This window comes from Electrona antarctica (genome assembly GCF_951216825.1).
Source record: "Electrona antarctica genome assembly, chromosome: 13".
NCBI classification, from domain to species: domain Eukaryota; kingdom Metazoa; phylum Chordata; class Actinopteri; order Myctophiformes; family Myctophidae; genus Electrona; species Electrona antarctica.
This window is the reverse complement of record NC_136794.1, coordinates 23213064-23226410: the sequence shown is the minus strand read 5'-3', so window position 1 is coordinate 23226410 and position 13347 is coordinate 23213064. Positions and strand designations below refer to the sequence as shown.

The window sequence follows — 13347 nt, the reverse complement described above, 5'->3', positions numbered from 1 at the left end:
TCTCCAGACCCATAACACATATCGATTATTCGGCAATCATCTTCTATCCCTGACTTCTGCTAGCCTCTAGCCTCCTAGCTTTTCGAAACGTGAAAACAAAGACAGACACAAAAAAGACCCACGTAATATGCATTAACCGAAACATCAAACATTGAGATATGGAAAAGAAAAGGTTTAACATAAACTTGGACGACTCAGCTTTCACAAAAGAAAGAACACCGGTTTGTAGCTTTGATTGGTTATCGAGATTCGTATTGTTCTTTCTAACTTTACCAAACTATTGGTAATTCTGATAGCTAGGTCAAGCATAGTCATTGGTAGGCGGTAGCCCTTAGCCCAAGATTTAGACTCTCGTAGAGTTTTTGAGAGTCTAAATCTTGGGCTAGGTAGCCCTGCTGCCCTGGAATGGCTGTACATTTCATGTATGCTATCATTCGAATCGGCTCCAACAAGGGGTTAAATTAGCTCTAGTCTGGTCCATAGCTCTAATGCACCAATGCGTAGCTATGGACCAGAACTAGGGTTAAATTAATTTCGTTCTTATGCCACTAAATGTGGAACTACTAACAGACGGCAAGAAATGTGAATCCCTAGACTCCTTCAAAAACGCTCTCAAACAGCACTTATGGGCGGCTGTATGAATGAATGAAAAAATGAATGATTTTATTTACGTGTCTGACTGCCTTTTGCAGCCCATCCCTTACGATTATTCAGACACAATTTACAGTACAATATATTTCCTGTGCCAACACGTGGACACCAAAATATTAAACAAAGTAAATGTCATACAATGTATACATAACATAATCAAGAGTACTGTACATTCAAGTGGTCCATTTTGTCGAGATAGTGGAGGGCAAGAGAGAAGACACTGATGCTGATTTATTTTGTTGCATAGAAGTGTATATTTGTATGTCTCTAAATGTTCTGATGAATTGAAAATGGAGGACACTGATGTAAACAAGTCTTAGTGCTTTTTCTGGTTTTATCCTCGTAGCAGTTTTTGTATTGACCTGTACTTTTGTTGAACTGTTCCCATTCTACAAACTGTTAATACAATTTTCAATCAATCAATCTAGGGATAGGTCAAGAATTGCCAAATCAAGTGCTTGCTAGTTGGATTACCTCTATCCATCATTCTGATACAAAATGTTCATGTCATTGAATTCCAGATAAAACCACAGTTTGAACCTTCATCCAAGGGAGGTGTTTCATCAACATCTTTCACACAACCTGCGCCTCAGTCAGCTGGACAAGCCTTGTCCTATGCCGAATTTATCATCCAGAGCGAAAAGCATCCACCTGCACCCCAGGGAGCCACTGCTCCTCCTAAACAATGCATTGTGAATCACAGTGCAAATACAGAACTCCATGATGTGGCTGATTCTAGATCCGTTGCCCACAGTGTTTCTGTAGTGACTCAGGACCAGGATAAACAGGCTGATGGAGAGGGAAGTGGATCATCAGAGGTTAAGCACAATGAGGAAAATCAGATGACTGATGGCCAAACATGTGTAGAAGGTCAAAGATCAGAGCCAGGGATCAGTCTGGGTAATAAACAAGTGGGCTCTGGAAGTAGTATTATTGTCAGCCCCCGACAGGTAAGCTTGAAAATTATATAATAATATAAATACATTAATCATATAATATGAAATAACTCGTACTACAAAAGGACAATGTTGTTGGTGCATAAAATCACCTGAATTATTTGGTCACTTTCTTATTTGATGAATCCTCAAGCTAAGTAATTCACTGGACAAGTCCAACAAAGGCCTGATAGTTGTCTAGTCTGTCATAAATGTAACATAACAGCTTTGTTATCTCCTTTGCAGAGAGGAAATCCTATTCTGAAGTTTGTTAGGAGTGTCCCATGGGAGTTTGGTGAAGTTGTACCAGACTACGTCTTGGGACAAACAACCTGTGCTCTCTTCCTCAGGTCTGTACTTTGTGTCATAATAATTTATTTGCATGTGAGAAAAGAAGGCAAAGCTGCCTTTGAACTTTAAGCAATCCATAAGTTTTGTCTGTAAAACGTGGGTTTCAAACCCTGATCTCCAGCCTGGAGTGGAGTAGAGTAAAAAGGGAGGGGACCAAGTGTAGACGCTAGGGGAGTTCCATAGCCTATTGTGTTGCATTGAGTCTAGTAGTCTATTGTGAGTCCTGTAATACAAATATACTGCACTCATCTTCTGTATCATATCTCACACCTTTTGTTGGGGGCGTTTGACATTCTACAGTCTTAGGTACCACAACCTCAACCCCAATTATATCCATGAACGCCTCAAACAACTGGGACGGACATTCACTCTCAGAGTATTACTGGTTCAAGTAGATGTGGTGAGTGAAAATTTTCAAAGAACACCTTCACCATGTTGGTTATCTGACCAGTAGGCTTAATCTAAGTTCAGCAATCCAACAGAATCCAATTCAATCAATATTATCTGACTTTGTCTGAATGAAAATTCTATGCTGTGGAACCGTTTTCCTTTCAAATATTTTTTATTTGATGTCTTTTCATTTACTTTCTATTGTTACACACCAAGCTCTGCCACACATTTTCAAACCTACGATTTTAGTTTGCCTTTCTGAGGTGCTATTTTTATACAGTTTCATAGGCACTGTCATTTACATCATATTGATATTGATTTGCATTACAGAAAGACCCCCATCATTCACTGAAGGAGCTAGCTCGCATCTGCATCATGGCTGACTGCACTCTCATCTTAGCTTGGAGGTAAACGCTGCAAGAGCTACTCCCTGAGCCAGATACACTTTCTATTTGTGCCTAAGCAAGTGCATTGTAAAAAGAAAAAAAGAAAATGTATGGGGCACAGTACACCCATTTTGACAAAACAGTGTATCGTTGAGCACATAATTGCCATGTCCACAGTTTGATTCTATGTGGAGAACAGTGGTGCATGCACACATCAGGGTGGTTTTGCAAGATAAAATGTCCCCCCATTATTCGGTCTGGCTACCCCCTTTTTAATGAAACACAATTTGTGAATTGGTTGCTTTGAGCACTGTCTCTGCTCTGTCCCTGACTGTGTGAAGGGCCCTACTACCGGTGCCCACTTTTGTACTCTCCATATGAAAAGGCGGTGGAATGAGCCTACACCAACTCATAAAGCTCATACCCTAAGCTACATAGCCAGTCAAAAAAAATATATTTACAATCTATGCATTATTGGTCTTCATCAGAGAAATGTATATGTATAACTGTCAACTAACAACACATGTACTGTAAGTGCTTAGTTAAACTCCAAATGAAGAGTCTAGCAAATATAACCATGGACGACTTGACAGTGAACTTTGTGATTTTTTTGCCCACACCCACCATTAATGTCCCCCATGCCGTTGATCGATCGCCTCTGTCGTTCCCCCTCTCTGTCCCAACATTTACACTCCCATATGTGTGTAAAACTATATTTTAACCCATGGTGACCCTATTTTGGATATGTCATTATAGGTGAAAAGTTAATAAATTGTTCACAAATTAACATAAAAAAGGCGATCTACAACCTCACCACATGTTGCAATGAATGTAACACGTATGAGCTTACAGATCGGCTATTTAATTAATACAAGTGTACATCTTGAGATTCCCTTGGACACAAAGCGTTTGAAAACCACAAGTAAATAAAAACCTGCCTAAAATATAACCTTTTAGAAGGAAAACAAAACGTCTTCCAAGCACAATTTTTTACATTACAACATAAGAAGATAAAGTAAAAATCTAGACTGTTGCATGGGGAAGTTTGCAGTTGCACAATTAACATTACTGTGTTGTGTTCTGATTATTATTATTATTATTGATAACATCCCTGTGTTGAACTGGCAGCCCGGAGGAGGCAGGACGTTACCTGGAGACGTACAAGGCCTATGAGAAGAAACCAGCTGATCTCTTGAAGGAGCATGTTGAGAAAGACTACTTATCCAAGGTTTGCACACACACAAAAAAATATACTACACTATGAGGTCAACGATTGTTTGTTTTCAATGATATTGGCCTATGGGTAATAAGATAACCTAATTTCAGAATGAGAACGCAATTGAATTAACTACACTTTAGTCCCTTGAAAACAGATGTGGAAATTGTTGTATGCCATGTGTTGCCAACATTATGTAATTCATTTTTATCATCACTTTTGTATTGCTATTTTTTCTTCCAGGTGACTGACTGTCTGACTACTGTGAAGTCTATCAACAAGACTGATGCCATTACCCTCTTGTCTACTTTCTCTGTAGGCTAAGTCTTCACTAAGCAGAATGGCATATCTATTTTTAGGATTTACAAAATTGTTTGATTTTATCATTCGTCTGAAATGGTCATTTGTTTAGAGGGAATAGTGATAAAGGAACATGTCCTTTTTTTCAGTCTGTAGAAGGGATCATCAATGCTTCTAAAGAAGACTTAGGCCTCTGTCCAGGCTTAGGACCACAAAAGGTGAGAGAAATAGATTAATATAGTCATATGCAATATATATTGCAAAGATTCAGGTTTCAGGGTGTATTTTTTGAAGCTCATTTGTTTGCTATATTGTGTTTGCAGGCAAAACGTCTGTGTGATGTGCTCCACCAACCCTTCCTCAAGTCTAAGAAGAAAGAAAGCTGAACTTAATATTTAGCACCTTTTTGTGCTTGCTCGATCACCATTTTTTAGATCACTTGTCTTGAACCCTAGCGTCCCTATTCTAGGCATGTCAAAATAGGAAAACATTTGGCGAATATAGCAGATCTACAAGCTCACAACACGTTACACTGTGACATGTTGTGAACTTGTAGATTGGCTATTTTCCCCAGAGATTTGATGTATAAGGAAAAACTTAAAAACCCCACCCGTGTGAACTGAGTGGTGTAAGGTCTTATATAGCCTGTCTGACGTAATGAAATCATGTCTGACGTAATGAAATCACACCCGGGTGAACAGGGTGAACATAGCAACCATGCTCATTTTTTCTGCACAGACTAACAAAGCCAGTTGTAGGAGTGGTTTACACCACTCAAAAATCACACCCGGGTGAACAGGGTGAACATAGCAACCATGCTCATTTTTTCTGCACAGACTAACAAAGCCAGTTGTAGGAGTGGTTTACACCACTCAAAAAAGGAGTGGGCCAAGGGATTGACCTCTGCCAACGATGGTCAGGGTGGATAGACGTATAGCTGGTGAATTATATATGTGTAGTCGGTATATAAGCAAGTTTATGGTTAAAGTTATTATTATGAAAATATTAAATGTATTAAAATGACATGAAAAGTGACAAACTATTTAAAGCTGCAAATATATTTATAACAGATATACTATTTCCAAATCGTTTTTACCGGATAATAGTTTAAATAATGTGTATGATTGTCCTATGTATACATTCAAATGTTTTTTGTATTCAATTTGCATGCAGTTCTATTCACTGTAATAACAGTGTGCTGCTGACACATCACACTCAAGTTAATTACAGTTGATTAAGTGTAAATGATCATTTCAAATGTATTAGACTTGAAATAATAAAAAAAACAAGCTTTTTGGTGAAATTGGACCCGTTTATGCAAAGCAAGCAGATCTGCTGTTACCCAAGATATTTTGGTTATTGGTGCTCCGAATGTATGAGAAGTTTGTGTGTGTGTGTGTGTGTGTGTGTGTGTGTGTGTGAGAGAGAGAGCGAGACTAATGCATATACCGGTAAATAGGTTTATCGATAGAAGTTTATTTATTTAGTTTATTTATAGAATTGAAATTGAAGAAAGAAATGTTCTTGATGAAGAGACAAAATGTCGATCGGCATGTGAGTACTGAGTACATGTCTGACTGTCTGGCGTATGACAAAACAAGTTCGCAAGTGTCCGTTTTGCACCAGCCAAGCCAGTCCAAGGGCGATGAAACTTAACTTACTGCACATTTTGATGGGAGATTCTTTCTACCTGCTCTAATTCTATGTTGTAAATTTAGAATGACGTACAAAAAAAAACAGGAAGCCGTTTTTGCGCTAGAAGTGTTGGGGCTCCGTGTTGATCATACTGTCTTTGTGTTAAAAAACCAAACCGTTATCTTTGGTTTGGCTGACTGAGTTTAAGCCCCTGAAAGCAGGTTTTCATAGGAAGGAAAGGTAATAATAGGTAAGGCAAGTGAAGTCAGCCATCACAAAACACAAATTATGCAGCAGGCACAAAAAGAAAAAGAGGACGATGAAGATGAATCGTGTCCTGAAGAATTTGTGGGACTTTGTGACTTCACAGCCAGTGACAGTGACCAGGTAGGCCTATGGAATAATAATCCTATACTGTGCACAATGCTATACATTACTATTCGTGTTGGATCAGGATGTTGTGGGTGCGTAGGCTACTATACCTTACCTAGCCCAAACATTTAGACTCTCGTAGAGGTTTTTTTCGATTTGTCAGAATCGAAAAAAACCTCTACGAGAGTCTAAATGTTTGGGCTATACCTTACCATACGTAATCGTATAGGCTATATGTCTGTCTCTGTTACTTTATCCAATAACTCTGTATCTCTGAGACTGATAGTGCACTACTGTGTACACATTTGTACACGAGGTAAGTATATGGTATTTGGAAATGACTTAAAATAGAAAAGTTCGGAAAAGTAACTGAATTAATGCATCGATTCGAACTGCAGTGCAGAGTAATGACACCACAAGGGCAGAAAGTTGCTAGGCTGCAGACTCAAATGTAGGAGGCTTTATATCCCTGTATTGTCAAGTGCTGCCTGCAGTCAAACAGACACTAGCAGCGGTGGTAATAACTTATTATTACATTATAACATATATAACACATATGGGAAATGGAGGCGTGGCGGATTTAACTGTTCAAACACAACATAATGTATGACAATGCCCAATTGATAGGTGTTGTTTTTTCCACATTATTAATTACCAATGTTAAAAATAATATTAATATTTGTATTATTATTGCTATTAGCTTAGTTTCAGCACTGGTGACAGGATCCTTGTGCACGCCAAGACATCCTCTGAGTGGTGGTGGGGAGAGCTGCATGGTGTCTTTGGCTATGTTCCAACCAGCTATCTGCTGCACCAAGGCCTGGAGGAGGATGACAACTCCTTAGAGGATCCATGGCAAGATGAAGAATATTTCAGCAGTTATGGCACATTGGTTGGAAATCTTTCATTTAACACATATGACACATTATTACAGTATTATCTAGCATTACTTATTACTATTTGATATTTATAGTATAATAATAATAACTTTATTTTATTTATATAGCGTCTTTCAAGAAACCCAAGGACGCTTTACAATACAGAACAAATAAACAACAAACTCATTGCCAAAAGCCTGAGTGAACAAATGTCTCTTCAGTGCAGACTTGAACAAGTCCAATGTAGGCATCTGGTAAATCTCCAAGGGGAGAGAGTTCCAGAGGGCAGGGGCTGCCACATAGAAGGTTCTATCGCAGAGGGTCCGCTTTTTTGCGTGACGGATGGTGAGGAGCTCCATGTTCGAGGATCTCAGGTTCCACTCAGGGGTGTAGTCCTTGAGTAGGTCAGACAGATACCGTGGTGCAAGGCCATGGAGGGATTTGTAGGTGAGGAGGAGCAGTTTGTAGAATGATGCAGAACTTAACCGGAAGCCAGTGGAGGTGTTTGAGGGTGGGGGTGATGTGCTGCCAGTGTATAACCTCATTAATACTTTACTACATATATGACACAAGTGTGATTTACTAATATGTGGTGTCTGATACAGAGGCTTCATTTGGAGATGCTCGCAGACAAACCTCGTACTGAAGCATATCGCCAGACCATCCTCAACAACAGTTCTTCTCTGAGGGGCAAGGCATTGATGGACCTTGGCTGTGGGACTGGCATCATCAGTCTGTTCTGTGCACAGCTGGCAAAACCATCTGTGGTAATTTATTAGTAATAACATATAGCTTTAAGGGGGTATTCTCTCTCTCTCTCTCTCTCTCTCTCTCTCTCTCTCTCTCTCTCTCTCTCTCTCTCTCATTTAGACCAAAATACTTAATACTTAATAATTCATTTTGGCTAACGAAACCGTCTTTCTACAAAAGTATAAATTAAGGTATGGATGGAACTTCAAACCATAGAATGCGCATTCACTGTATCATGATATATATATCATGATCTATCTCTGAAAAGGCATATCATGGAGACATTGTATCACTATACGATATTTATCACCATATCGCCCACCCCTAAAACTCCAATATGGGCACTGAATTATGGAGAACTATATGAAGCCATATGGTTATGTTCATGAAACATCACAGTGCTTATAGCTCTATCTAGTGGACAAGGAGCGTCACAACAACAACCATTGAATTGAGTGTAGCCCACTGCAGAGCAACCCTGCATGGCATGCCCTCTTCTGTGGTGTTGTAGGTGTATGCTGTGGAGGCCAGCTCTATGGTGGACTACACCAGGCAGCTAGTGAAGAAGAATGGCTATGAGGCGGTGGTGACCGTGCTTCAGGGCCGAGCTGAGGAAATAGACCTACCTAAGCAGGTGGACGTCCTGGTGTCTGAATGGATGGGAAACTGCCTGCTGGTACTATTACTATTACTACTAATGACAATTATAATTACAAATAATAATACCATACATTTTATATAGCACATTTACAGGCACTCAAATGTTGTATGGAAATATTAGGTACAAGAGGACTGACCCTGACTATTGGGTGGCCATAGCTGAATGGCTAGAGAGACCCTAGTAATCCGGAGGAGGTCCCAGGTATGATTCCAGGCCTCAGCCAATGTGTCAAAGTGTTCCTGAGCAAGAGTTTTAAACCCTAACTAATTGCCCACTTGCACTCCTGTGTACATCATTCAGCTGGATGTAGCTGAGCAGAAATTCCCCTGCAGGATTAATTATTCTCAGATAGTAATTTATTGATAAGATCCCATGAGGCAAGCACATTTCAACAACGAGACAATTAAAAAGGAAACATGTTTTAAGTTATAACAGGAACTGAATTCAGTTAAAAGAAAGGGTTCACTTAATGGGAAACAAGTGAACAAGTAAAAATGTAATAGAAAAATTAGAGAGTAAAATTACTGTGCAGAAGAACAAGTAAAGAAATCTCAATGTAATGTGATTTGACTTATCATTGAAATTTCACTAACGTGGGGCATAGAATGTATAATTTATGCTCCATTTAGCCACAAATGTAAAGACTAAATTTATACATTGCTGCACAAAGGTCATGCCTCTTCCCGTGTCCTCTCCCTCTGGCCTAGTTTGAATTCATGGTGGAGTCAGTCCTGGTGGCCAGGGACCGCTGGCTAAGAGAAGGCGGGGTTATGTGGCCGTCTTCTGCTGTGCTCACATTGGTCCCCTGCCAGGCACAGAGCTACTACACAGAGAAGATGGCCTTTTGGGAGAGGCCCTATGGCCTGGATTTCACTGCTTTAAAGTAAGGCCCATGGTCGCCCATCATCATCATTCAATCATGCACGCAGTGCACTCACTCCACTTTAGTATGATATTTGTTATTTTGTGCCTTTGTACGTTATTGAAATCCAGAAAGTAATTTTGTTTGTGGAATTCTAAAATATTTTATGCTGAAATGAATGAAGACTGGTGGTTATTAGTTTTTGCCATTTTACGTATCGTTTTTTAACTGGTGTCTGATATAAGTAGTATGTCAGCAGGATATTATGCATGTGTAACTGTGAAATATTAGCCAAATGCACTGCAGTGCTGAATGTAAATTTGGAGTCCAATTTATGTTGAACTATCTGTAATAGCAACTTGTTGGATATAAGCCCTGAATATGAGTAGACTGTACAGCCATCAGATTTACGTAAAGAAAGGACCTATATGTATGTTATGACCTGCTTTTTATGAGAGTATATTCTGATTTCTGAAGGATGTTCCTACCTTTGCAGGCCTCTGGCCCAGCAAGAGTTCTTCACCAAGCCAAAGTTCAGCCACCTCACCCAGCCAGATGACTGCTTGGCCACTCCCTGCGATGTAATCTCATTGGACATGCACACTCTGCAAGTCACAGATTTAGAGGTATCGAGAATGAATAAAACCGCAACAATATCCTCTTTCCCTATTTATACCTGACCCCACCACCAACGACATACATCCACACACAGTTGTTGTTTCAATATTGTTCCCCTATGCTAGGAAATGAAAGGCCAGTTTGAGTTTCCAGTGAAGAAGTTGGGTACTTTCCATGGGTTTACTGCCTGGTTTGCTGTTCATTTTCAAAGCCTGGAGACAGGGGCTGCAACAGTGGAGCTCAACACAGGACCTAACTCAGAGTAACAGAATGCAAAGTATTTCCCTCAATACATATTTACTTGTGTGTTTGTATCACCAAATACAATTGGTTTCGACAAATATACATATTACACTACATACTGTAAATTACATTTTTATATCGCACAAGACTCAGAGAAGGGGACGATAGATTTGTGACTTGGACTCGATTCTGACAATTTTGGTGATTTCTGACTTGACCCGTAAAAACAACATAGGCTTGCATGTCTATGACTTGGATTTGAGGTGGATGCCTTAAGGGCCTTTCAACCGGAAGCAAGAAACGCAGGATAAACGACAGGTCTCCAGCGTAAAAAAAGCGAAACAGTATCCAGGTCTGGTGAGTCGCGGGCGTGTGCACGAAACGAGCACGCGCGCAACAAATTCAAGGGACCACGCTCACGTAAATACGCTTGCGTTGTCGCACCACGACTGCTCCCCAGTGCTCCGCGCAAAAACGCAGGGCTCATTGAAAATTAACTATAGGCGCGTTATATCACTTCACGTTTGAAAGGCCCGAGACTTATTAAAGGGTTATGTCACTTTAAAACACTTGTGGTCATTTTAACTTTTACTCTGGCTTTGTTATGAAGCCCCCATCAGAGAGGTAAGGGTTTCTTGGGGAAGAATGCTAGCATCAAAATGTAAACTTAAAACTGTTGAGACTGATTTGAAAAGTGAATGTTAAGACTTGAGACTGAGAGACTTGTGATTTGCATAGCAATGACTTTGCTACTATAGTTTGTCTGATAACATGAGTGTTTCAGGAGGGAAACTGGTGTTTCAGGAGCATACTCCCGAAAACATTTCTTTACTTTGGGTATTCAAAAATAGATGTTTTTTGAATACCGTGTCGCATTGCAATGCATTGTGAGCTTGTAAATCTGCAAAACCTGAAAAAATACAACTATACTTTCAACTTTATACTAGATATACTATGATTTATTTTTTTACCTCTATTAAAGATTAGTAGCATTTTCAGCCAGAAGTCATTATCGATGAATAAATGCAAATCAGTCTTCTTAAAATACTCTGTCTCACCAGGCCAACTCACTGGAAGCAGACCCTCTTCATGCTAGACAGCCCAGTCACTGTGCATATTGGAGACTCAATCAGCGGAGCTATTGTTCTACGTAGGAATCCAGTCTGGAGGCGCCATATGACTGTTACAATACAGTGGAGCATCAACACTACCAGTGAAGGAAAAGACAACTGCCAGGCAAGTCCTATCCTCACTGCTCACGTAATATGAAGTATTCATTGCAGTGTGGTATGTCCTTATGTGGTATGGTTTGAACTAAGACCACAGCAATGCATACACCATTTTTTTCTAAACCACTTTTAAGCCCTATTTTATGCTTCGTCGTGGGACAGTGTCACGTGCAGAGACGCAAGCTCACAATGCTTTGCAACGTTCTATTAAATGCTGAAAATGTTATGAAGATTTTGAAAATGTCTGCCTATATTAAAAATATATATAATAAATCCTATTAATTTCACTGGTTGTTTTAAAGTAACTTTAACTCTTTTATGTTGTCCTTGGATCACTTGTGTCTGTCCACAGATTCAAACAAAAAGTTTCCCCATGTGGAGATGACATCCTACTGCTGTCACATCCAGTCTCTGTGTGGACTTCAGAGTCAGAGGGGCATGTGATCAACATTGTATGCAGTCAGTTGACAGTTTGAGAACAGAATTCATACTCCTACTATGGGACATAGCATACTGGTAACCAGCTAATTGCATAGACTCTATGCAATTAGCTGCTATGCCATAGAGTACACACATACAGTAGAGTGAGCTATTCCCCAGTACACACCTATAGAAATCCACGGCCATCTGCACACAGGTCATATTGATCAACACATGGCAACATCTTCCAGGCTTTTAACTTTTACATCAGAAGCACTGATTTTATCATTTCTCAGAAGAGATACAAATGTATTAAAACTTAACTTGTTTCATGTTTTATTTTGTCATGTCATATTACAACAGGAGTCATTTGTAATATTGAGATTTTGTACAATGCTGTATATCAGTATTTATAAAAACAAATATGTAACTGATTGTAAACACATTTATGTTGACTGGTACACCTTACAAGACTGGGCTACACCACAAATAAAGCATTTCTTTGTACACTACTCTGAATTGCTGAAGTATAATGGATTCTACTGGTTTTGTGTAATTGTTGTGTTACTTAAGAGTTTCATTTTCAAGTTCTCTTGATGGAAGTCAGCAATGATTTTGAGTGGTAACATATTGCCGTATAATAAGCTAATAGTTTTGCTCTGTATTAAATATTACTGTTTACTGTTTTCAAATAGACGTGGTGATATGTTGTGCGTTACAAATCACATCTGCAGCAGAGGACACATTTACTATAAGACCTGTTTGTTTTTTAATAAAGGAGGCCATTCAAGTGGTCATGTTTCCAGTTTCCCCCTAGCTCTTGTTCTGGATCGTGTGCTGACCTCCGAGGAGACAAGGACAGTAGACATGGCCTGAGGAGAGGAAGACCGGGAGAGTGGGACAAACGAGGGAGGTTTGACAACTTTTTCCTCAACCTTCTCAACAGGTTTAGCCCTTCTCTGCTTCAAGTGATTATCACAATGTTTCACAAAGGTATCCATCTTCGCAAAGGTCTTGTTGCACACTTTGCAGTGATAAGGGCGCTGCCCTCTGTTAAGACGCATATATAGGCGTACATATGATGACCGCACAAAGGTACGACAGCAGACACCACACTTAAGGTCCTCCATGTTGTTGGCTTGTGTTTCTTGCGGTGGTGGATCTGGTGCTGGCACCTGCACTGAGTGGCTCTGCTTGGATGATTTGCCTTGTGAGAGATGCTGGGCCTTGTGAGAGAGCAGAGTTGATAAGCAGCGGAAGCTCTCGCAACACTGCTCACACTTATACGGCCGTTCCCCAGTGTGTAGGCGAACATGTGAAACGAGTCCAGCCTTCTGAGCGAATGCCTTGCCACAGAAGCTGCATTTGAAAGGCTTCTCTCCCGTGTGGAGCCGGCGGTGGGTCTTTAGGTGTGAGGCGCGGCCAAAGCTCTTCCCACACTCCGGGCATT

The 13347-nt window shown here is 40.0% G+C and overlaps 2 protein-coding genes across 2 annotated transcripts; both read left to right on the top strand.

The window, feature by feature from the left end:
• Nucleotides 1-34: 34 nt before the first annotated feature.
• LOC306934767 (DNA excision repair protein ERCC-1-like) lies at nucleotides 35-5526 on the top strand. Its single transcript, XM_079517527.1, has 9 exons — nucleotides 35-221; nucleotides 1173-1601; nucleotides 1833-1936; nucleotides 2238-2337; nucleotides 2658-2734; nucleotides 3842-3941; nucleotides 4173-4244; nucleotides 4379-4447; nucleotides 4553-5526. The coding sequence occupies exons 1-9, from the start codon at nucleotides 159-161 to the stop codon at nucleotides 4613-4615; spliced, it is 1077 nt and encodes a 358-aa protein (XP_079373653.1). The 5' UTR covers nucleotides 35-158; the 3' UTR covers nucleotides 4616-5526.
• Nucleotides 5527-6040: 514 nt separating this feature from the next.
• prmt2 (protein arginine methyltransferase 2) lies at nucleotides 6041-12044 on the top strand. The gene is made up of 9 exons (XM_079517526.1): nucleotides 6041-6251; nucleotides 6937-7128; nucleotides 7720-7881; nucleotides 8376-8540; nucleotides 9233-9408; nucleotides 9884-10013; nucleotides 10131-10267; nucleotides 11310-11484; nucleotides 11830-12044. The coding sequence occupies exons 1-9, from the start codon at nucleotides 6153-6155 to the stop codon at nucleotides 11860-11862; spliced, it is 1269 nt and encodes a 422-aa protein (XP_079373652.1). The 5' UTR covers nucleotides 6041-6152; the 3' UTR covers nucleotides 11863-12044.
• The last annotated feature ends 1303 nt before the right edge of the window (nucleotides 12045-13347 follow it).